Source organism: Cololabis saira, chromosome 17 (genome assembly GCF_033807715.1).
Source record: "Cololabis saira isolate AMF1-May2022 chromosome 17, fColSai1.1, whole genome shotgun sequence".
In the NCBI taxonomy this organism is placed as follows: domain Eukaryota; kingdom Metazoa; phylum Chordata; class Actinopteri; order Beloniformes; family Belonidae; genus Cololabis; species Cololabis saira.
Window position 1 is genome coordinate 1,964,843 of NC_084603.1, and position 25,280 is coordinate 1,990,122.

The 25,280-nt window shown below is 37.7% G+C and overlaps 2 protein-coding genes across 3 annotated transcripts in view; one reads left to right on the top strand and one right to left on the bottom strand.

Moving 5' to 3' along the window:
- The first annotated feature begins 11,962 nt into the window (after positions 1-11,962).
- rps27a (ribosomal protein S27a) lies at positions 11,963-15,989 on the top strand. The gene is made up of 6 exons (XM_061745447.1): positions 11,963-12,054; positions 12,193-12,248; positions 12,667-12,721; positions 13,684-13,769; positions 15,593-15,724; positions 15,805-15,989. Exons 2-6 carry the CDS (start codon positions 12,201-12,203, stop codon positions 15,952-15,954), a joined length of 471 nt encoding a protein of 156 aa, XP_061601431.1. The 5' UTR covers positions 11,963-12,054; positions 12,193-12,200; the 3' UTR covers positions 15,955-15,989.
- Positions 15,990-21,770: 5,781 nt separating this feature from the next.
- LOC133463519 (bone morphogenetic protein receptor type-1A-like) overlaps positions 21,771-25,280 on the bottom strand; it is a 66,311-nt gene continuing 62,801 nt past the window's right edge. For both annotated transcript variants that reach the window (XM_061745090.1, XM_061745091.1), the window contains 2 exons: positions 25,048-25,178; positions 21,771-24,074 (listed from right to left, as the gene is read on the bottom strand). In XM_061745090.1, coding sequence (XP_061601074.1) covers positions 23,949-24,074; positions 25,048-25,178 — 257 coding nt within the window. In that variant the 3' untranslated portion in view covers positions 21,771-23,948. The remainder of the gene's footprint in view (positions 24,075-25,047; positions 25,179-25,280) is intronic.

The window sequence follows — 25,280 nt, forward strand, 5'->3', positions numbered from 1 at the left end:
CGAGGGAGGGATGTTTTCTGCTCTTTCTGTTGTTAATGGGGTTAATAACACGTTATAAGAATATATGCCATAAGAATAATCAGTACAAACGATATAGAGATCCAACAAATCCATTATTCCTTCAGCTAAAACTGTTGAAATTTCATAAACTAGTAGATTAAAGTATTCTGCAAATTATGTTTAAAGCTCATAAGAAAACTTTAACAATCAACATTCAGAAAAGATTTGAAAGAAGAGAAAGCAAGTAAAATTTAAAAGGAACAGAGATGTTTAAAAACCAAGATTCAGGACTAAACTGATGGAACGTTGTGTTTCTGTGAAAGAATCAGTTTATGGAACAATCTGAATAAAAAAACAAAGAATCCAAATCAAACATTACATTCAAAAGAACAATTAAAGCCAGTATGTTAAGAAATAAAATGAAATATGTTAGTTACGTTTCATCGTCATGAAAGGTATAAACATTGTTTGTTGGTGTTGAATGGGATTAACTGAATTGTAACTAAAAAGGAATGTTTGTGTCTGTGTCTGTCGGCAGATATTTTAGTTTAGTTTTTTCTTTACTTTGTTGTTGTTTTTTAATTTACGTTCTTTGTAAATTGATTTCTTGGGAAAAAGGGGCAGATTAAATAAGATTCTTCTTTCTGCTCCCTTTCATTCAGAATTTAAAAACGTTTGTGCTTATATTAAATTGTTGATTTATTTTATCAATGAAATAAAGAATAAATAAATAAAGATAAAGTAATTAACGGGTTCATGATGAGTTCAACATCCTTCTTTCCTGTGTTTATGGAAAGAAGCTGCATCATGCTGGGATAGCATCTCTCTCTCTCTCTCTCTCTCTCTCTCTCTCTCTCTCTCTCTCTAACACTCTAATACACGCACGCACACACACACACACACACACACACACACACACACACACACACACACACACACACACACACACACACACACACACACACACACATATACATACACACACACACACACACACACACACACAGATCAATGGCGTTAGCCAGGACACCGTGAGTCAGCAAACCATCTTTAGCTCGTCTGTCCTCGTCTCTTTCCACTCGTTTACCAACACAAAGCTCTATCGTTCCCCTGAATCTGACCCTGATGAGGAAACAACACCGTCGCAATAACAACGTCACAACAACATCACAACAACAAGATCACAACAACACCATCACTACAACATCATCACAACAACACCATCACAACAACACCATCACAACAACACCATCACAACACTGCCACAACAACACCATCACAACACTGCCACAACAACACCATCACAACACTGCCACAACAACACCATCACAACAACACCATCACAACACTGCCACAACAACACCATCACAACAACACCATCACAACACCGTCACAACACCGTCACAACAACACCATCACAACACCGTCACAACACCGCCACAAGAACACCGTCACAACACTGTCACAACACCATCACAAGAACACAGTCACAACAACACCATCACAACAACACCATCACAACAACACTGTCACAACAACACAATCACAACACCGTCACAACACCATCACAACACCATCACAACACCATCACAACACCATCACAACAGCGTCACAACACCATCACAACACCGTCACAACAACACTGTCACAACACTGTCACAACAACACCGTCATAACAACACCGTCAAAACACTGTCATAACAACACCGTCACAACAACACCATCACAACACCATCACATCAACACCGTCACAACAACACCGTCATAAAAACACAATCAAAACAACACCATCACAACACTGTCATAAAAACACCATCACAACACTGTCATAAAAACACCATCACAACACTGTCATAAAAACACCATCACAACACTGTCATAAAAACACCATCACAACACTGTCATAACACCGTCACAACAACACCATCACAACACCATCACAACACTGTCATAACAACACAATCACAACACCACCATCACAACAACACAGTCACAACAATACCATCATAACAATACCATCACAACACCGTCATAACACCGTCATAACGTCACCATCACAACACCGTCACAACACTGTCATAACAACACAATCACAACACCGTCACTACAACGCCGTCACAACAACACCATCACAACACCGTCATAACAACACCGTCACAAAAACAACACCTTCATAACAACACCATCAAAACAATACCATCACAACATACACCGTAACAACAACACCTTCACAACACCGTCACAACAACACCGTCATAAAAACACCATCACAACACCGTCACAACACCGTCATAACAACATAATCAAAACAATACCATCACAACACCGTCACAAAAACAACACTGTCATAACAACACCGTCACAACAACAACAAAGTCAACACAACACCGTCAAAACGTCATGAAAACACCATCACTACAACATCATCATAACAACACCGTCACAACAACACCGTCACAAAAACAACACCCTCACAACAACACCCTCACAAAAACAACACCGTCAAAACAACACTATCACAAAAACAACACCCTCACAACAACACCCTCACAAAAACAACACCGTCACAACAACACCGTCACAACAACACCGTCGTAAAAACACCATCACAACACTGTCACAACAACACCATCACAACAACACAGTCACAACAACACCGTCATAAAAACACCATCACAACAACAACAAAGTCACAACAACACCGTCACAACAACACCATCACAAAAACAACACTGTAACAACAACACCGTCACAACAACACCATCACAACACCGTCACAACAACACCGTCACAACACCGTCATAACAACACCATCACAACATCACCATCACAACACCGTCACTACAACGCCGTCACAACAACACCATCAAAACAACACCGTCACAACAACACCGTCACAAAAACACCATCACAACAACACCGTCACAACACCGTCACAACACCGTCGTAAAAACACCATCACAACACTGTCATAACAACAACACCGTCACAACAACACCATCACAACACCGTCATAAAAACACAATCAAAACAACACCGTCACAACACCATCACAAAAACAACAAATTCACAACAACAACACAGTCACAACAACACCGTCACAACACCGTCACAACACTGTCACAGCAACACTGTCACAAGAAGACCATCATAATAACACCGTCACAACACCATCACGAAAACAACACCGTCACAACACCTTCACAACACAGTCACAATAACACCGTCATAAAAACACCATCACAACAACAACACCGTCACAACACCATCACAACACCGTCACAACAACACCATCACAAAAACAACACCGTCATAACAACACCGTCACAACAACAACACCGTCACAACACCATCACAACAACACCCTCACAAAAACAACAAAGTCACAACAACACCGTCAAAACGTCATGAAAACACCATCACAAAAACAACGCCGTCATAACAACACCGTCACTACAACACCATCAAAACACCACCATAACAACACCGTCACAAAAACAACACGTCACAACAACACCATCACAACACCGTCATAAAAACACAATCAAAACAACACCGTTACAACAACACCATCATAATAACACCGTCACAACACCATCACAAAAACAACACCGTCACAAAAACAACACTGTCACAAAAACACCATCACAACAACACCGTCACAACAACACCGTCATAAAAACACAATCAAAACAACACCGTCACAACAACACCATCACAACACGATCACAACACCGTCACTACAACACCATCATAATAACACTGTCACAAAAACAACACCGTCACAATAACACCGTCATATAAACACCATCATCAAAACACCATCACAAAAACAATACCGTCACTACAACACCATCACAACAACACCATCACAACAACAACACCATCACAACAACACCATCACAACAACAACACCATCACAACAACACCATCATAAAAATACCATCACAAAAACAACACCGTCACAACAACACCATCATAAAAACACAATTAAAACCACACTGTCACTACAACACCGTTACAACAACACCAGGAAACAATTCAATTCAATTAAATTTTATTTATATAGCGTCTAATACAACAGTTATCTCTAGACGCTTTCCAGAGATCCAGAACATGAACATGAACATAAACATAAACATAAACCCCCGAGCAATTATTACATAAACAATGGCAGGTAAAAACTCCCCTAGTGGGAGAAAAACCTTAAACCAAACAGTGGCAAGAAAAACTCCCCTTTAGGAGGGAAGAGACCTGGACCAGGACCTGGATCATAAGGGGGGACCCTCCTGCTGAAGGCCAGACTGGGGGTTGGGGACGGCAACAGCACAGCAGGCAGGTGGAAGGTGGAACACCTTGGAACCGGTTCTTCTGGTCCAGTAAAGAGTTGGTACCAGTTTCCAAAGGACATTGTTGCCTAAAACTAAGAACAACCACAGATTTTAGTTTATTTTACACACAAAAACATTTGTCTAAAGAGTCGGTTCCAGCGGGACAAAGAGACAGAGACAGAGAACAGATATGAGGAGGGAGTTGTTTCCTAGAGTGAAGCAAACAGAGCGCTGCCAGAGAGCATGCTGGGTAATCAGTGTGTGTTGATAGACTGGTGGGAGTTTGTTTGTTCAGTCTGATGTGGTTTGGACCAAAACCTCCGGAACAAAGACTCCTCTGTTGGACCGGCCAGTGTGAGCGGTGGCGGGTTAGGTGGACTTGTGAGGACCCGGGAGGTCTCTGGAGGACCCTGCAGGTCTATAGAGGACCCTGCAGGTCTCTGGAGGACCCTGCAGGTCTATAGAGGACCCTGCAGGTCTCTGGAGGACCCTGCAGGTCTCTGGAGGACCCTGCAGGTCTCTGGAGGACCCTGCAGGTCTATAGAGGACCCTGCAGGTCTCTGGAGGACCCTGCAGGTCTATAGAGGACCCTGCAGGTCTATAGAGGACCCTGCAGGTCTCTGGAGGGACCTGCAGGTCTATAGAGGACCCTGCAGGTCTATAGAGGACACTGCAGGTCTCTGGAGGACCCTGCAGGTCTATAGAGGACCCTGCAGGTCTCTGGAGGACCCTGCAGGTCTATAGAGGACCCTGCAGGTCTCTGGAGGACCCTGCAGGTCTCTGGAGGACCCTGCAGGTCTATAGAGGACCCTGCAGGTCTCTGGAGGACCCTGCAGGTCTATAGAGGACCCTGCAGGTCTCTGGAGGACCCTGCAGGTCTCTGGAGGACCCTGCAGGTCTCTGGAGGACCCTGCAGGTCCTCATGACCCCCGTCAGGGTCACAAGGACCTGCAGGAAGCTGAGGGAGCGTTTCCTCTCTTCTCCAGCTGCTTCCTCCAGGACTTATCAAACTCTGACTCCAGAAAGACTCGGGTAGACTGGGACGGACTCGGACGCTCCGAGGTTTCACTCGTATTCTGATCTTTATGGGAACTGAACTAAAACAGGCTGAAAACTACGACGGAGTGTTAGGGCCAAACTAAGATGTAATTTGGAAATTACGAGAATAAAGTCATAATAATATGAGAATAAAGTCATAATAATATGAGAATAAAGTAGTAATAATATGAGAATAAAGTAGTAATATTATGAGAATAAAGTAGTAATATTATGAGAATAAAGTAGTAATAATATGAGAATAAAGTCATAATAATATGAGAATAAAGTAGTAATATTATGAGAATAAAGTAGTAATAATATGAGAATAAAGTAGTAATATTATGAGAATAAAGTCATAATATTATGAGAATAAAGTAGTAATATTATGAGAATAAAGTCATAATAATATGAGAATAAAGTAGTAATATTATGAGAATAAAGTAGTAATATTATGAGAATAAAGTCATAATAATATGAGAATAAAGTAGTAATATTATGAGAATAAAGTCATAATAATATGAGAATAAAGTAGTAATATTATGATAATAAAGTAGTAATATTATGAGAATAAAGTCATAATAATATGAGAATAAAGTAGTAATATTATGATAATAAAGTAGTAATATTATGAGAATAAAGTCATAATAATATGAGAATAAAGTCATAATAATATGAGAATAAAGTAGTAATATTATGAGAATAAAGTAGTAATATTATGAGAATAAAGTCATAATAATATGAGAATAAAGTAGTAATAATATGAGAATAAAGTCGTAATATTATGAGAATAAAGTCATAATAATATGAGAATAAAGTAGTAATAATATGAGAATAAAGTAGTAATAATATGAGAATAAAGTCATAATAATATGAGAATAAAGTAGTAATATTATGATAATAAAGTAGTAATATTATGAGAATAAAGTCATAATAATATGAGAATAAAGTCATAATAATATGAGAATAAAGTAGTAATATTATGAGAATAAAGTAGTAATAATATGAGAATAAAGTCATAATAATATGAGAATAAAGTAGTAATAATATGATAATAAAGTAGTAATATTATGAGAATAAAGTAGTAATATTATGAGAATAAAGTCATAATAATATGAGAATAAAGTAGTAATATTATGAGAATAAAGTAGTAATATTATGAGAATAAAGTAGTAATATTATGAGAATAAAGTCATAATAATATGAGAATAAAGTAGTAATAATATGATAATAAAGTAGTAATAATATGAGAATAAAGTAGTAATATTATGAGAATAAAGTCATAATAATATGAGAATAAAGTAGTAATATTATGAGAATAAAGTAGTAATATTATGAGAATAAAGTAGTAATATTATGAGAATAAAGTCATAATAATATGAGAATAAAGTAGTAATATTATGAGAATAAAGTAGTAATATTATGAGAATAAAGTCATAATAATATGAGAATAAAGTAGTAATAATATGATAATAAAGTAGTAATAATATGAGAATAAAGTAGTAATATTATGAGAATAAAGTCATAATAATATGAGAATAAAGTAGTAATATTATGAGAATAAAGTAGTAATATTATGAGAATAAAGTAGTAATATTATGAGAATAAAGTCATAATAATATGAGAATAAAGTAGTAATAATATGAAAATATTGAAATAACATGCAAGGAAAGGAAGAAGCCTGGTGGCTTATATAGAATCTTTTCCATATATGAATAAAAAACACAACAAAAGCTACACAAGGGGGAGTAAAAAAAAAACTAAAAAAACACAAGAAAATGTAACTCAGATTAAATAATAAACACTACAAAGATGAAACAATAAGAAAGTTCTTTAAATGTTTTTTGAATATTGGCAAGGATGGTGATGATTTAAGAGATTTATTGAGTGAATTCCACAAGTGGAAAGATTGATGTTTAATGTTCTACTAAACGGTAAATTAAAATCATCTTTTCCTTGTGGCATAAGAATGAATATCGGAATTAACACAAAAGAAATTATGAGAAGAAGAAGGAAGATCTTGTATATATTTTTTAAATTTGAACATAAATAAACATTTTTTTAAAATGTTAATTTTATTGACAGATAATAATTAATATTTAATAAAAGGGGAGCAGACGCTCATATCTGTTTGCATGTGATTCATTCTGAGAAACCTTTTTTGAATTATCAGTAATTTATTAATATATGTTGAATGTGTCGAAGCCCAAACAATGTTGCAGTAATTAAGATGAGGGAAGATTAAACTATAATAGAGAGTTAAATGAGAGGGAGAAAGAACAAAAGGACAAACTTTTCTCAAAATATGAGAATAAAGTCGTAATTTATGAGAACTCTAACAGGAAGAGAACATCCGTTTTAATAATATTTATTAACTGATGTTTGCAGCGACGTAGGTCTGGATCTGGACCCTAGTGGTCTGTAGAGGACCTGCAGGTCTGGATCTGGACCCTAGTGGTCTGTAGAGGACCTGCAGGTCTGGATCTGGACCCTAGTGGTCTGTAGAGGACCTGCAGGTCTGGATCTGGACCCTAGTGGTCTGTAGAGGACCTGCAGGTCTGGATCTGGACCCTAGTGGTCTGTAGAGGACCTGCAGGTCTGGATCTGGACCCTAGTGGTCTGTAGAGGACCTGCAGGTCTGGATCTGGACCCTAGTGGTCTGTAGAGGACCTGCATTATTTGTTACTTTGATTATCCTAAAGATCGTGCTCTTGAACACCTATTGAATTTTATCATTATTTATGCAAAATTCTTTATTCACAAACAAAGATTTGCTGGTGCTATTTCCTAAACTTGACCCTTTTCTACTAGAATTAAATTCTCTCATTAAATCTCTTTATTTGATAAACAACATAAAAAGCAATATATTTACTATTATATTATTATTATTAATTATGTTATTATTATTGTTATTATTATTATTATTATTATTATTGTTTGTATTATTATTATTATTATTATTATTATTATTATTATTATTATTGTTATTATTATTTTTTTTATTATTATTATTATTATTATTATTATTGTTATTATTATTATTATTGTTATTATTATTATTGTTATTATTATTATTTTTTTATTATTATTATTATTATTATTGTTATTATTATTATTATTATTATTATTATTATTATTATTATTATTATTATTATTATTATTATTATTATTATTATTATTATTATTATTATTATGCCTGTTACCTTCATTATCTATATTATGACTTCTTATTCATACTAGATATTTTTATAATTTCTCCATCATTGTATTTCTGTTCCACACTATTACCATGTTGGTGTTTGTTTGGCAAGATTTGCTAATTAAGTTAAAAAAATAAATCCTTTTATCCAGTTAGAAACACATTCCTGTCTCATCTAAACATTCCTGGCATTTAAGACTCAGTTACGACACTGGAAACTTAACGAGGCCCAAATTTAATAACTTAGCGTCGGTTATGTCAGTGATTTATGTCAGTAATTAAATAAATAAAACCATAAATAAATCACAACAGGCTCCACATGGTGGGATCTCTGGCTCCCTCTGCTGGACGTCGAGGGAACTTTCTAGAAATCTCCCTCTTTATCTCCGAATATTCTAGTGTTTTTCTCAGTTCTCAATTATAAACTGTAAGATGTGTATTAATAACACCGTTAATGTCACACTGAATTACTGACGTCGCCATGGAAACCGCGAAAAGGAGCTTGTTTTTGTTTAAAAAAATAAAAATAAAATAAAGTTATGGGTTAACGAGGAGAGTGATGAACAAATAAAATAGGGAAAAATTGTATATTATACTTGCTTAAGATAAGTTTAGATAGTTATGTGGATATTTATGTAGTATATATTATATGTTGAGAGAGATAGTTACAATTATGTAATATATTTTATATATTTATTATGTATGTAGCATATATATATTTATAGGGATATTTATGTAGTTTATATAGTGTATATTTATATAGATTTATATAATATTTGTATTTTCTAGATATTGATTTAATATTTATGTAATATTTATATTTTCTATATACTTATATGGATAATTATGTAGTAATAGTCATGTTTACATAGTATTTATATAGATTATATATATGGATATTGTGTAGATATAATAATAGCAATAATGTAAATTCATAGAGTTATAAAGGGGTAGGAACTAGGAGAAGTGTAAACTTCTTCCTACTCCTTTTTAGAACATTTGTGCATATGAAGATGTTACTGTTTATTCTTATTTTTATTTTTTATATACATGTTCGAAAAAAATTCATTCATTAATTCATTCAAAGTAAGTCTTATTTAATATTTTGAATATTAATCTGAATTCACTTGTCGTGAATGTGTGATTTTTTTTTTATTGAAAAATATCTTTATATACAAACAACAAGCCATCAAACTTTATCAAAATGCTTCAAGGAACAGATGCATTTGAGAGAAAACAGAAGGAAAAGAAAATAAATAAAATGAAAATGAAAATAATGAAAGGGGCTTATCCAATAAATTATATTCAACAATTATGTTCAAAAGTTGATTTTTGAAGTTTGATTTTGCATTTCTTTTTGTCATGAGTTTAAGGGCGTTAGAAAAGTGAAGGAATTCCTTATGGAAAACACAAAATCGAGGTTTCACTTTCATTTACTTGGATTTGTGGATGTGGAATTTACTCAGAATTATGATATTATTAATCAGAACGTCATCGTTGGTTATTTTTGTCCATTGAAAGTCCAAAAATAATATATTTTGGTGAGAAATCCTGCAGATCAAAAACCTTTGGGGGAAGCCAGTCATGAATATCCTGCCAAAGATTATTAGAATATAAGCATTTAAAACATAAATGATCAGTGGTTTCACATTCATCACAAAATACACAGTTATTAATTTCAATACCAAATCACTGGATGGTTTACACCATTTCAGGTTTTAAAATGTTCTTTTGCTTTGGGAGTAATTGGAAATGTTAAGTATTTTGTTCGTAACATGGTGATGATATTTATGTTCGGGGTAAAACTGTAAGATTTAATTTCTGTAGGAAACCGAGGGGGATGAGATGAAATTATGTGTTAAATAAAAGCGACTTTAGCCAAGTTTTATTTTGTTATTAAACTTTTTATTAAAGAAATAAAGTCAGTTATACAAGATTCACAGTATTACAGTATCAATCAGGTATTGTTTTTCATAAAAAAAGGAGGAGAAGGAGAAAATAAAAAATCAATCAATCAATGAATAAGTAAAACAAATCATCAACCAAAATCCGATGTGCAGTCAATCCAAAACTAATACCAAGTAAATAAATAAATCAAGAAGAAATCAAAAAGAAGATGCATTTGTAAGGGGATAAAAAAAAGGGATTTTCACTTTCGTCTCTCAAACATTCTGAGAAGTCAAATAACCCCCTCCAGAAAAAATAAAATAAAATAAAATAAAATAAAATAAAATAAAATAAAATAAAATAAAATAAAATAAAATAAAATAATTATTTGGTACACCATCCGCACAAGTTATCGGTTGACAACAATAGAACCAATACGTACATTTACCTCATGTAAACTCTTTGACCTTCATATATATATGTAAACAAAACCTTTGGTTGATAACTGTACTGATAATAATAAAACAAAATATAATTGTAAAACAGTAAAATATTGCATCCAAATAAAAGCGACTTTGGAAATCTACTAAAGATATAAACCCTTTGATAAAATATATGCTTAAAATATATGACTGTGGAGCTGAAACAATTTTTTTAAGTAAAATAGTTAAGATAATACAAATCGACCATAAAGCTAAGCAAATTGATCTTAATGTTAAAAATAGATGAGAGAATGAACTTCTTTGTAATATTTCTTCTGTTGATTGGGAACAAATGTGTAAAAACATATGAAACAACTAATTCAAATTATTGGAAGGAGTTTGCGTGGAAGATTTAAATCAGATATTTTAGGACACCCCAAATTCAAAGTACAAATGTGATCTAAATTCAAATTGTTGTAGAAAATGCAGGAGCAGATAAAACACCACAGTCGTGTATTCTGGTCGTGTTTAGTTAGAAGTGAATTTTGGGAAAACTATATTATATTATTGGAGAATATTTTCTGTTTCTTTTGATAAAAATCCACTGGTGTTATTACTTGGAACAACACCAGAAGAAATGAAGAGGAAAGAAACTCACTTGTTTTTAGTTTTAAGAGCAGCATTAATGAAACAAATAACAAGAAATTGGTTAAAGGATGATCATTTCATTAATTCTCAATGGAAGGATCTTGTAAATGAAAAAAAACAATGAGACTCAAGTTTATATTTTTGAAGAAAGATGGAAAAAATGGGTGAGTTAAAAACAAACAACAGCCCTAATGACCCATAACATCATTTTTGTGTATGTTTTCTCTGAATACGTCTGTACTTCTGTCCATGTAGTGAATGAAATCTTATATGTATTGACAAAGACAAAGTGATATATATGTATAATGTTTTTTTTATGTGTGTTTTGTTGTTCATATTATTCTGTTGTTGTCCTTTTATTTTTCTAAAAAATGCACAAAAAAAGCAACTTCTTTAGCCGAGTTTTATTATTTTTGTTATTTTCGATCAGGCATCGCCGCGGCCACCCTGACCCGTGGAAGCGCGGGTAGGAAACCCCGCGGCCGCCGCTGAAATCTCTCTTTTCAGGACCCGCGACCGGAGCGAGGCGGCGGTGAGAAGCTCCGCCATAAAACCCGATAAAAACCCCTAAAAAACCCTCAAAAACCTGATTAATACCGGGTAAATCTGCACCTGTAGGTGCGGTTTATCCTCCAGGTGAGACTTTAACGGCCTCTCTGTTTCTCTGCAGGTGCAAAGATGCAGATCTTCGTGAAAACCCTCACGGGGAAAACCATCACCCTCGAGGTTCGTGATGAATAAACTACTCTAATGTCGGTTAACTTTAGTTTTTATCACGGTTTTATCCGCTAAAGAGTAAAAAGACGCAGTGTGGGTGTTAAAACTCCGGCTGTCTGGTGTTAAACTGGTGTTAAATTAACTGTTTGAGCGATGCTAAGTGGCTAAGCTAACTGCTGCACGGTAAACACGTGTTTAAAATCAGTTGGTAGATTTATTTATATTTATGTACAGAAATGGGCAGATAATTATGTGTGTATGTATTTATGTATAAGTGTAATATGGTGTAAATAAGTATATTTATATGGGCATGTGTGTACAAATATATAATCAGTTACGTGTGAGTATAATTATAGTTATTTATAAATACGGGTTAAATGATTAGTTCTGTGTGTTTGTGTCGCTGACCTGGTTGTTCTGTTTCCAGGTTGAACCCTCCGATACCATCGAGAATGTGAAAGCTAAGATCCAGGACAAGGAGGGTGAGTCCAGTCCAGCAGAACATTTAGGGCATTTTGGCGTCTCATGGCCATTTCTGGAAAGGTTTAGACATAATCTTAATAAAACATGTGTAAAATACTCATTTTTGACGGTATTATCAAATTTGAACTTAAGTAAGGCTTCATGATGAAGTGCCATTGTGTTTTCCAGCTAATAAGTCACAGATTCATCTGATTACCAAACAAATAAAAACCTTATTTCAGTGTGTTCAAACTGAGATTACTGAATTCTAGTTATAGTTACAGATTCTGGCAGTTGGGGGAAAAACTTCAGAGCGTTACCTTTCAAAAGAACCAGAACCATCCATGAACTTCAAATGGTTCAAGAACAGCTTTACATTTACTTTGGGTTTAACTTGGATAGATGTTTTAGGCGGCTTTTACAGGAGCTGGATCAGGTTAAAATGTTTAAGAATAGATTTTAACTGAAAATATGCGGTCGTCCAGACCAAACTGTTGTAATCTCATTAAATGGCACAATATCTCCATCCCTTCCAACCTGCCCCACCTGGGTAATGTTGTTGCAGGTATTGTTAGTTTCCTGCTGTTAACAGTGGCTTATTCCAAATAGGACTAGATGGTAAAGACAATTCATCTTTTCAAGCCCTGGAAAGTGCTTTAATTGTAGTTTAAGTGCTTGAAATTATAACTGTCTTTCACCAAATTGGGATCTGACTGTATAGTTTAGTTATTACAAGGAGAAATAAAATCAGTCAGATGAAACATAACTAGATGTTTACAGCACGATACAATGTACATGTGATAAAAAGCAGAAAAAATAATTATGAGTTTATATATTCCTGTAGATTTTTTACCCCAGCGATTAAGGCGCTGGAAGATTTTGAAAATGCTTGAATTTGACCTTGAAAATGTGTAGGAACCCTGTAGTTTGGAGGTTTAAATTGGTTCTGGTTCTAGGTCTTTACTCTGTCTCTGTTTTCCAGGAATCCCTCCCGACCAGCAGAGGTTGATCTTCGCTGGGAAGCAGCTGGAAGACGGACGCACGCTGTCCGACTACAACATCCAGAAGGTCAGATTCACTTACAATAATCATCTTTAATCGTCATGGAAACACTGAAAGGTTCTTCTTCTAACCCATCACTAGTTAAACTAGTAGCAGCCTTTATTCTGATTGGTCCCTGACCTACCAATCAGAAACATCCGGGTCAGAATATCCAGTTTATCCGTCTCTCGTTCACATCAATGGAAAAAGCCAAGTTTCTACTTGTATCAATATTTAAATCACTGGATTATTTATAAAACTTTATTAGTAAAATGAACACCTGTAGTGTCGTGAAGGTGCAGCGTATTTTTATCCCCAAACCGGCAGAAATCCTGTACTTCCAAAACAAAGTCAGTTCGGCAGCAGTTCCAACCGTGGAAGCATTTATTTATTCATTTTTAAATGGTTAAGCGGTTTCTAAAAATTGGAATACAATTCATCCCAAAACCAACCATAAATTATGAAAAAAGGCTGTTTTGGAGAAATGTGGACGGCTCCACCTTCAACCGTACTATCAGCTAAACTAGTCAAAAGAGCTCGTTTTTGCAGAAAACTTCAGTTTTTAAACTCCCTCCACGGTACCTGAAGTACTTTTTATTTATATCTAGTTGCTGCTGATTTTTCTTTGGTCCAATAATTATTAATAAAGTGACGTAAAACCCTGTTTTTACAACGGAATTGGACGGAGAGATGACAGTTTTGAAGGGCCTTTTGCTCAATGGTATAGTTTTTATTTAAGTGGTGTATATATATATTTTTTTTTAGGGGCTTTAAATGTTGGGCCTCCACCGTGTTTGTAGCCAGAATTAACAAACGTTACTACATTTTCTGTCATGAATATTAAAGACTAGTTTGTAGTTTCTGGGTCTTGATGTGACTCGATCGGCTGAAGGAGTTTCAGGAAGTCACTGACTACGTTTCCATCAGTCAAAATTCTGGTTACTGAAACATTGGGAATAATGTGTTTCCATGCTGAGCTAACAGGGTTACCCCTGTTTCCATGGTGATTAATTATTTATGTGGATCAAACCAGCGACGTGATGACGCAATTCCCGTCATTTCTGCTTCTTCTTCCTGTATCCAAATTCAAAACAAATGCTGCTTCAACTTTTCTCTCTCCTTCTTGTAAATCTTCTATCCCGGTACTTTCTACCGTCTACAAATGCAGAAATGTTCATATCCTTCATTACATTTATGAAGTGATTAGTCTCCTCCTGGTCTTGTTTCTCCGTGTTTAGAAGAACTTCCTGGACTCAAAAGACCAGGATTCCTTGTGAACAGAACAGAAAACAGATTCCGGTTCCTTTTGGTGGGGAAATCTACCGAAGAGAATCAGGGCCAGGCAGGAGAAATAATAGTTGAAGTTTTTATATATATATATATATATATATATTAGTGCACTTTTAGAAAAAGATCGAAATGAAGTACAATTTCAAGAATAAAGTCAAAATTTCGAGAATAAAGTTGAAAAACATTTCGACTTTTTTCTCGTCATTTAAACTTTATTCATGAAATTTTGACTTTTCTCAACATTTCGACTTTTATATAATGAAAGAAATCTCCCTCTAAAATATTTAAATTTTTCTCCTGCCTGGCCCTGATACTCTTCCACATTTGGTGTTTACATGACCCAATATTCAGGTTTTAAAAGGAGTAACCCAGGGCTCATATTGGGGTTTTAAAAACTGGAATATGAGCAAATTCTGGTTATTCAAAGGGGTTATTGGTGTTTACATGGCCGTGGAACCGGGTTATTGATCATATTCCGGTTAGAAAAGGGTCATTGATGCATGTCTGTTCTGACCCGGTTCTGTTTCCTCTGGTTCTGACCCGGTTCTTCTCTGTTCCAGGAGTCCACCCTCCACCTGGTTCTGAGGCTGCGTGGTGGAGCCAAGAAGAGGAAGAAGAAGTCGTACACGACCCCCAAGAAGAACAAGCACAAGAGGAAGAAGGTCAAGCTGGCCGTGCTCAAGTACTACAAGGTACGTGGTGGGGGGAACCTGGGCCCGGTTCTGGTTCAGTCCTGGTGGGTCTGAGAATCTAAACCCGTCTCTATCTCCAGGTGGACGAGAACGGGAAGATCCACCGTCTGCGGCGCGAGTGTCCGGCTGACGAGTGCGGTGCCGGCGTGTTCATGGCCAGTCACTTTGACCGTCATTACTGCGGGAAGTGCTGCCTCACGTACTGCTTCAACAAGCCCGAGGATAAATAAATAAATGATCAATAAACGTGATTGATAAACCCCAACCTGAGTCTGAGTGGTTCTGATCCATAAACCTGCTTCAACAAGCCCGAGGACAAGTAGAGAATAATGCCGTGTTCCATTTGTCCTCGGAAGTGGGGATTTCCCAGTTCCTAGTCTGAATTTTCAACTGGAATGCCCCTCGAAGTGGGATTTCCCACTGGGAAAGTGGGAGAGTCTTCACCACCCCGAGTTCACATTCCAAGATGGCTGCCCCGGTCAGGGCCATTGCTAGGAATTCTGGGCCCCCTTAAAGAATATTGCCGTGGGCCCCTTTTTTTTTTTTATTGCTGTAACAACAAATCTAACAAAACTTGTTTTGTTCTTGGCTACTCAAATGTCGCACTAACATCTTTACAAGACCACATTGAACACATCATGATAACGTAACGGACGTTCGTTTGATGCTCATAATTACTGATTAGGCTAAAAAAATAATTACTGATTAGGCTTAAATGTGTCATAATACAATCCACTGCAGACAGAGACAGTCACTGTAGTAGCAACGTTATTAGTAACGTTCAGTTAGTGACTTTTTTTATTCATGACTGGTCCAGTCCTGAGTGTAGCCCAGCCGGATGAGCTAGTAGCTGCAGCTGTGGCTCATCAGGGTAAGATAATAGTTTCAACCAGGGCCGGTTCTAGTAAATGATGACTAGTCTGCATCTCAGATCAGAGGGGGTGCACATGCCTGGCACGTTATTCAACACTAAATTATGCATTTTCCCATAATTTCAAGCGGAATGATACTAGCAAAACAATATTTAAAGTGTATTTTAAATGCTATATTCCAGCAATATTGCTGCAGACAAAGAAAATGCTACATTTAGTCTGGGCTACCTCACCCATCAGACAATCTAGAAACAGTTGTTTCTCACCCTGAAAATAAAACATAGAAATTCAAACTAATTTTATCTATACAGCTCAAAACCATCACTAAACATGACAGTCATTTCAAGTAGAATGATACCAGTCAAACAATATTTAAAGTGTATTTCAAATGCTTTATTGCAGCAATATCGCTGCAGAACAAAGAAAATGCTACATTTAGTCTGGACTACCTCACCCATCAGACAATCTAGCAACAGAAAATAAAACATAGCAACAAAAATAAATATAACCACAAATATAAAGGATTGTCTCAGCCAATTTGAATATTGTGATAAAGTCCTTTATTTTCTGTAATGCAAAAATGTCATACATTCTGGATTCATTACAAATCAACTGAAATATTGCAAGCCTTTTATTATTTTAATATTGATGATTATGGTTTACAGTTTAAGAAAACTCAAATATCCTATCTCAAAAAATTAACATAGCCTGGGAATCTTAATCTTAAACTGTAAGCCATAATCAGCAATATTAAAATAATAAAAGGCTTGCAATATTTCAGTTGATTTGTAATGAATCCAGAATGTATTTTTGTTTTTTTAATTGCATTACAGAAAATAAAGGACTTTATCACAATATTCTAATTTTCTGAGACAGTCCTGTAAACTTGCTGGCGTGGTTGTGCTTGAACCACTTCTGAATATCCATCGTTACTTTGTTAACGGAGCAGCAGAGAGCAGCGTCTTGCTGCTGCAGGAAACTGCTGGAAGCAAATGAGTGGCGGACACTGGCAGATTTATGGTTCCGCGTTGCACCAACGCAGAACATACGGCGTAGGGTACGCAGGGACGCGACGTACAGTGCGCGTCGCCGCGTACCTTACGCCGTAGACTACGCCGTCGATTTAACGCGGAACCATAAATCAGGCTCGCCCATTTGCCAGTTTTCTTTTCGTCTTTTTAACTGAGCATGCAGACAAACACATAAACTGAAGAACAGTTTTATGTCCTGGGCCCCTGCTCTGCTGCTCTTATTTCGGGCCTCCTTTTCTAACCTTTTCTGGTGCCCGGATTTGTGCTTTTTGGGGGGCATGATAACTTTCCACCATCCAGCCATAGACGGATTACCGCATGGGCAAAGTGGGCGAGTGCCCAGGGCCCTGGAGCCAATGGGGGCCCTCGGCTTTCAAACATTTTTTTTTTTTTTTTTTTTATGTGTAAATTAAAATAAATTTACAAACTCATAGGGCCCAATGATAGGGCCCCGTTTTGTGTGATACGTTCATATATAATCGTAAATTGTAGGCTATTATTACGATAAAATGTGCATTGTGCGGTCAGTGTAGACTAATTCTTACTTTACAACTGTCCTGAACGCATCAGGGCCGTGAGCAAACGCTGATTTGCTGTAAAGCCTGTTTATGGTTCCGCGTTAAATCGACGCATCGCCTCCGCGCATCGCCGCGTACCCTACGCCGTAGGCGCTGCGTTGGTGTAACGCGGAACCATAAATCAGCCTTAACAGTTAGAGCCAATTTGCCGACTCGGCAAATTTGCGGCCATGAAAGAGATGAGCGCTAAACTTTAAAAGAGGACTAAGCATGTACAAAGTTTTATGGAAGAGTCAACTACCATTGGTGAGTCAGTGTAACCTTCATAAATAATTTCTTTATCAGAAAGTTGTGGTATTCTTGACCACCTACTTATTTGAATGAGCTTTGTGTTGTTGTCAACGAGACCGCCGAGTCTATTCTCTATTATAGAGCTCAGAAATTATGTTATAGACCGCTGTGTCTATCTTTCTAAATATGTGTAATGGTTTTTTTTTGTATTTAAACTGTATCAAAGATGGAACTGAGTCAGTCCGAGTCAGCGGCGTGTGATTGACAGCTGTCAGGCCGGTGTGTGTGTGTGTGTGTGTGTGTGTGTGTGTGTGTGTGTGTGTGTGTGTTCTTCTGAACAAGTTTGTGACTTTACTCTGCTTTCTGCAGCATAGGCCTATATGCTTGGCTCAATAAAAGTGAGAATAAATGTAGTTTGATGGGTAGGATGAGATGTTGTTGAACGTTAAAATGACTATCATAAGGGCCATGGAGAATGCTCCGCCCCCTCTGTACTGAGACCCACGCTCCGCCACTCCGCCATCACAATCACACGGTGTGATTGTGGATTCTCTGTGCCATTGTGTGACCAAAATGAGTGATTGGGGAGGGCATGCACCGTGCACGTAGGATATTATTGTAGGTAGGGGCCCATAGCGAGTTTGTGTCCAGGGCCCGTGGTCATGATAATCCGTCCTTGCATCCAGCTGTCTACACATCTAGTCCAGTCTCACGTTCGCCTCAGCGCGCTGCTCACTCGCACAGAGCTGGGTGGACCAAACCATTTTTAAGAAGGGAAGGGGCAAAAGGAATTATCAAAGTGATTTAAATTAGAGAATATTGTGTGACTGGTGGCTCTGTTTGAATTTGGATCAATTAGTATGAGTATATATTGTGTATTATGTATGCATAATAATTTTTTCATAGGTTACTGGGGGGCCCTGTGTGGGCCCTTGTGGGCTGTGGGCCCTTATAATTGTCACCACCTTTCCCCCCTATACGACGGCGCTGGCCCCGGTTGTAAACAGTAGAAGAGAGCTCTGTAAAAATTCGTAGCACTTCATTCTAGTTTTGGTCACACTAAATCAGTCGTATACAAGTATTGTTCGGCTTATATATGCTGCTATAGTGTAATTTACATTTTTCATGTGGTATATGCGAACTACAAACTTGTTTTCCTACTTTGTAACTGGAACGCTGATAACTCGGCTGTGACGTCATTCCCAGTTCCGACTTCCGAGGTAAATGGAACGCAGCATAAGCTTCATAGTTTATAACCCCAATTTTTGTCTTGTGTCTGATGCTGGAGTTTGAGACCTGGATAAACTACAGGACTGTCAGAAAATTAGAATATTGTGATTTTCTGTAATGCAATTACACAAATGTCATACATTCTGGATTCATTACAAATCAACTGAAATATTGCAAGCTTTTATTATTTTAATATTGCTGATCATGGTTTACAGCTTAAGAAAACTCAAATATCCTATCTCAAAAAATTAGAATATTCTGGGAATCTTAATCTTAAACTGTAAACCATAATCAGCATTATTAAAATAATAAAAGGCTTGTAATATTTCAGTTGATTTGTAATGAATCCAGAATGTATGACATTTTTGTTTTAATTGCATTACAGAAAATAACTATCCCAATATTCTAATTTTCTGAGGCAGTCCTGTATCTGTCCTGGTTCAAAGAAAAGCCCTGGCTTTATCTCCGTCCCTCAAGTTCTTCCATTTTTTCTGCAAGTCATGCACTGTAAATAGTTAACAAAATATTTTATTAACCTTTCTGAACTGGTTTTTAGCTCATTTTATTAAGAGCAAAAGAATATCAAATTTCTACCACTTTTAAACACACCAGGTGTCCAAATTCTGAGAGATTTCTCTCCACTTTTGTCCCTTTTTATTGAAGTCACAGTTCCTCATGGACTTGACAGTTTTATTTCTTTATTCATACATTGTTTTAGAGGTCATGTATAGTCATGGAAACGTGTTGGTTAAAATGTGTATGAACCCTAAGATGTTAATCTAAGATGTTTATTTAGTGGGAGTGTCCAGAAGTCAAATACATCACTATTAAGGACTTTGGGCTTCATAATCTCTAATATATTTATGGGGTTTATGTTCCGGGTCTCTGGAAAAACTTGTGTTGTAATGGATATAAATATCTGAAAGTCCCGGATGTTGCAGTTTCACCGAGTCACCAGCAGGTGGAGCTGCAGAGCTGATGGAAAACTGATAACTGGCTCCATTAAAGGGTTCGCTTTATATTCTATACATTTCAAACGTTTTTATGTGTCAAAATGTTACAACTAAAACCTTTAGCTTTATTGATAATGGGAAAATTTAATTGGTGTATTATATAAATTTAGACATGCTTTGGAAAGTGAGAATAAAAGAAAATACCTGAAATCCCATCCTTCCTAATGAGGAGCAAAAACAGTGAGATTTTCTTAGTGTATCCAAAACATTAGTACATACACAATAGTATGAACTATCCATATAATATATAAAATTGACATTTCGACTTTCTATCCCATCATTTCGACTTTTTATGTCATGAATTACCGTGGGGATATTTTTATCTTTAAGGCTGAGATTTCATCTTATCTTTTTCTTTTACTGGTGGAAATGGGCTTCCTTAAAGGTGTGCTGAACTTAACTATACTTTTTGAGTATATGCTGTTTAGTGTGGCATTTCGGACACACTGAAGGCCTAAAACATTTAATTCCAAGTAATACTTAAAAAGTTCAGAAGTAAATTTTGAACAGATTTGAGCTTCTGTTTCATGTCCTGATATGAAAAGAAAAACAGCAAACCAGTTATTTATATTTATATGCCCCGGTCCAACCTCGCCCCTCTTTGCAATATATATATATATATATATATATATATATATATATATATATATATATATATATATTACTAATTCTAATTATTCTTGGCATTAAAGATATGTTTTATAGTGTATATTGTTATGAGATCTCATGGGATGTTATAGTATAGTATGGTGATATCATTTTATTATAAAAATTGTTATATTAGGATATTATATTATTATATGCTATTATATTACATATATTACTTTATATTATATAACTCTATATGATAAATATTTTTATTTATTTTTATAATTAATACTTATTTATTTACTTTCATTATATCATTTACACACACAGCTAGATACATCATTGTAACTCGATGTCGTCTTTTGTTTGTACTGTATGTTAAAAACCACATTTATAGATCTTTACAAACCTTGTTGAGTCTCCAGACTTGAACTGAAAAGTTTATAAACTCTAAACACAAAGAGACAAAATAAATGAAGAAAGAGTCGACTCGGAGGTTTGTTTACTAAAATAAGGTTATTTACTTAAAAATCGGTACATTAACAGACGGTTTACTGAGTTTGAGGCTCCAAGACCGGATGCTGTACAAAATAACAAACACTGAAACATGACGGGGGACAGGCGCCGTTACCACGGCAACGCTCAGAGGTGAGGGTTACCATGGCAACGCCCCGGATCGGAGGGTTACCAGGTTACCACGGCAACGCTCAGAGGTGAGGGTTACCACGGCGACGCTGGGAGGCGGGTCACATGACCGCGGAGCGGCCGGCTACAGGCGGTGGAACCAGAACACGTTTCTCAGGTTTTAAGGTTCTAGCAAGACTTTGTGGTTCAGAAGTTTGGAAATAAAAATAAACTTAAATGAATTTAAATGTTTGTTATGTGATGTCGTTTCACTTCTGAATGTGCGTGACGTCATGAATGACGAGGGTCCGAACCCGCCTCCATCTGCAGTTTATCACATAATATATATATATATATATATATATATATATATATATATATATATATATAGATAATATAATTCGATACTTTTGCATTTTCAGGTCCGATCAGTTATCAGAAATCCCGTTTCCATGGAGACATAAAATGCCACTTGGGTCAGAACCTTCAAAGTTCAACATTTACGACAAACGACTTAAATCTCTTCCGTTGTTCACGTTTGTTCAATAAAGAAATAAAATAAAACAGACCAAACAGCTGATTAAACCGTTAAATGACGTTTCCATGGCAACACGGTGAACTCCACATCTGGTGACGATAAAAAACCTCCAAAAGGTAAAAAATAAAACAAAAAAAAAACATTTTTCTCTTCCAGGTTTCACACCAACTTTGGAACCGGTTCCCTCTGGTTCTGGTTCCTACGGTTCCTCTGGTTCTGGTTCCGGTTCCTCCGCCTGTGACCGCCGCAGGCCGGGTGGGCGGGGCCACACATAAGCTCCGCCCCCTTGCTGCGTGTAACATGAACTTCCAGTTTTTTTCAGCGAAAAATCGTCTTTAAATTTCTGAATAAATGAGAATCAAAAAGTCAACAATTAAAATGAAGCGCCGCTCTGATTGGACGGGCCGAGCCTCGGTGGGAGGAGCTACGAGGACTAGGCTCCGCCCACCAGCAGCAGCCCCGGCCAATGAGACGCTCCGTGACGACAGGCAGACGGACAGGAAGTGGACAGACGGTCCAACAGGACGGCAGACGTCTCCATGGCAACCACCCCGGGGGAGGGGCTTCACGGTGACGGGTTCGGGTCCAGGTCCTCGGCCTAGCGTAGCCTAGCATAGCGGCTTAGCCTAGCCTAGCGGCGGCGTAGCCCGAACTTTATTTACACATTAGATTCACATGAGAATAGTACCGTTGGTTAACTAGGGGGAACTGTAGCTCCTGTGATGGAATAAAGTCTGGAAATGTAATAAAATTAGCACTTAACTCATTCGAAAATGTAATAAAATCCAATAATGTAATAACTTCACCAATAATGTAATAAAATATCCTGACTGATATTGTAATAACATTTTTACCGATAATGTAATACCTTATTACATTATTGGGAATTTATTACATTTTCAGGTGGGTCTTTTTTTTCTTCCAAAACTGATAATGTAATACTTGACAAATAATGTAATATATATGTTAATTTTCAGTCCAGAGTTCTACATTTTGTGTTTTAATTATCTAATAATGTTTTATACGCTGGATTTAAACACCAGAATGAATATTGGGTTAAATTTCCGACTTTGAGTTCCATGTAATAAATTCCCAATAAAGTAATAAGGTATTATATTGTCGGTAAAAATGTTATTACAATATCAGTCAGGATATTTTATTACATTATTGGGTTTTATTACATTTTCAGGAAATTACTACATTCTAGGAGCTACAGGGACTCGGGTCCAGGTCAGGACCAGAATCAGGACTCGGGTCCGGATGGCAGCAACTCAGTCCTGGAGAGGAGGCTGCTGGGGGCGGGGCTTCTTCCCGAGGGGGCGGGGCTTATCTCCCTTGGCCCCGCCCCCTTCCCTCCCACTTGACTAGCATAGTTTGTTTGGCTTTCACAGAAAGCGTGGCGGCGCCGGCGGTGGAGGAGGAGGCGGAGTCCCGGGTCCTGGCTCCGCCCCCTCCAGAGCGGGTCCTGGTTCCGGTCCGGTTCTCCAGTCCGGTCCTCCGGCCCCCTTCAGGGTCCTGGTCAGATCTTGATGTCCTGCGACTCCACCATCTTGGCCAGCGTCTTCTTGACCCGCAGGACGGTGAGACGGGACGCCGGGTTGACGGCCCAACACTCGGACATGAGTTTCAGCAACGACCGCAGGCACTGGAGGAGGAGACACGTAGCATTAGCATTAGCACTGGGGAGACACGTAGCATTAGCATTAGCACTGGGGAGACACGTAGCATTAGCATTAGCACTGGGGAGACACGTAGCATTAGCATTAGCACTGGAGGAGGAGACATGTAGCATTAGCATTAGCACTGGAGGAGGAGACACGTAGCATTAGCATTAACACTGGAGGAGGAGACACGTAGCATTAGCACTGGAGGAGGAGACATGTTAGCATTAGCACTGGAGGAGGAGACACGTAGCATTAGCATTAGCACTGGGGAGACACGTAGCATTAGCATTAGCACTGGAGGAGGAGACACGTAGCATTAGCACTGGAGGAGGAGACACGTAGCATTAGCACTGGAGGAGACATGTAGCATTAGCATTGGAGGAGGAGACACGTAGCATTAGCATTGGAGGAGGAGACACGTAGCATTAGCACTGGAGGAGACATGTAGCATTAGCACTGGAGGAGACATGTAGCATTAGCATTAGCACTGGAGGAGGAGACACGTAGCATTAGCATTGGAGGAGGAGACACGTAGCATTAGCATTAGCACTGGAGGAGACGACACGTAGCATTAGCACTGGAGGAGACACGTAGCATTAGCACTGGAGGAGACACGTAGCATTAGCACTGGAGGAGGAGACACGTAGCATTAGCACTGGAGGAGGAGACACGTAGCATTAGCATTAGCACTGGAGGAGGAGACACGTAGCATTAGCATTAGCACTGGAGGAGACACGTAGTGTTAGCATTAGCACTGGAGGAGGAGACATGTAGCATTAGCACTGGAGGAGGAGACACATAGCATTAGCACCGACAGCAGGCACTAAAGAAGAGACAAGTGGCAGGGTTAGCCAGGCCCCGCCCACTCAGACCGAGTGGGTGGGGCCCAGAGCTGAGGGGGCGGGGCCCAGAGCTGAGGGGGCGGGGCCCAGAGCTGAGGGGGCGGGGCCTCACCTCGTCCCCGGTCCAGCGGTTGGACAGCGTTGGTCTCAGCTCCTTCACACAGACGACCTCCAGCAGGTCCTCGTAGGACGGATCAGACGGAACCAGGTCGTAGTAGGGAAGCTGGTAGTCCTCCGCCAGGCCTGTTACCATGACAACCAGGGAGACACACGGTTACTGTGACGACCAGGGAGACACGGTTACCATGACAACCGGATCAGAACAAATAAACGACCAGAAGCTTC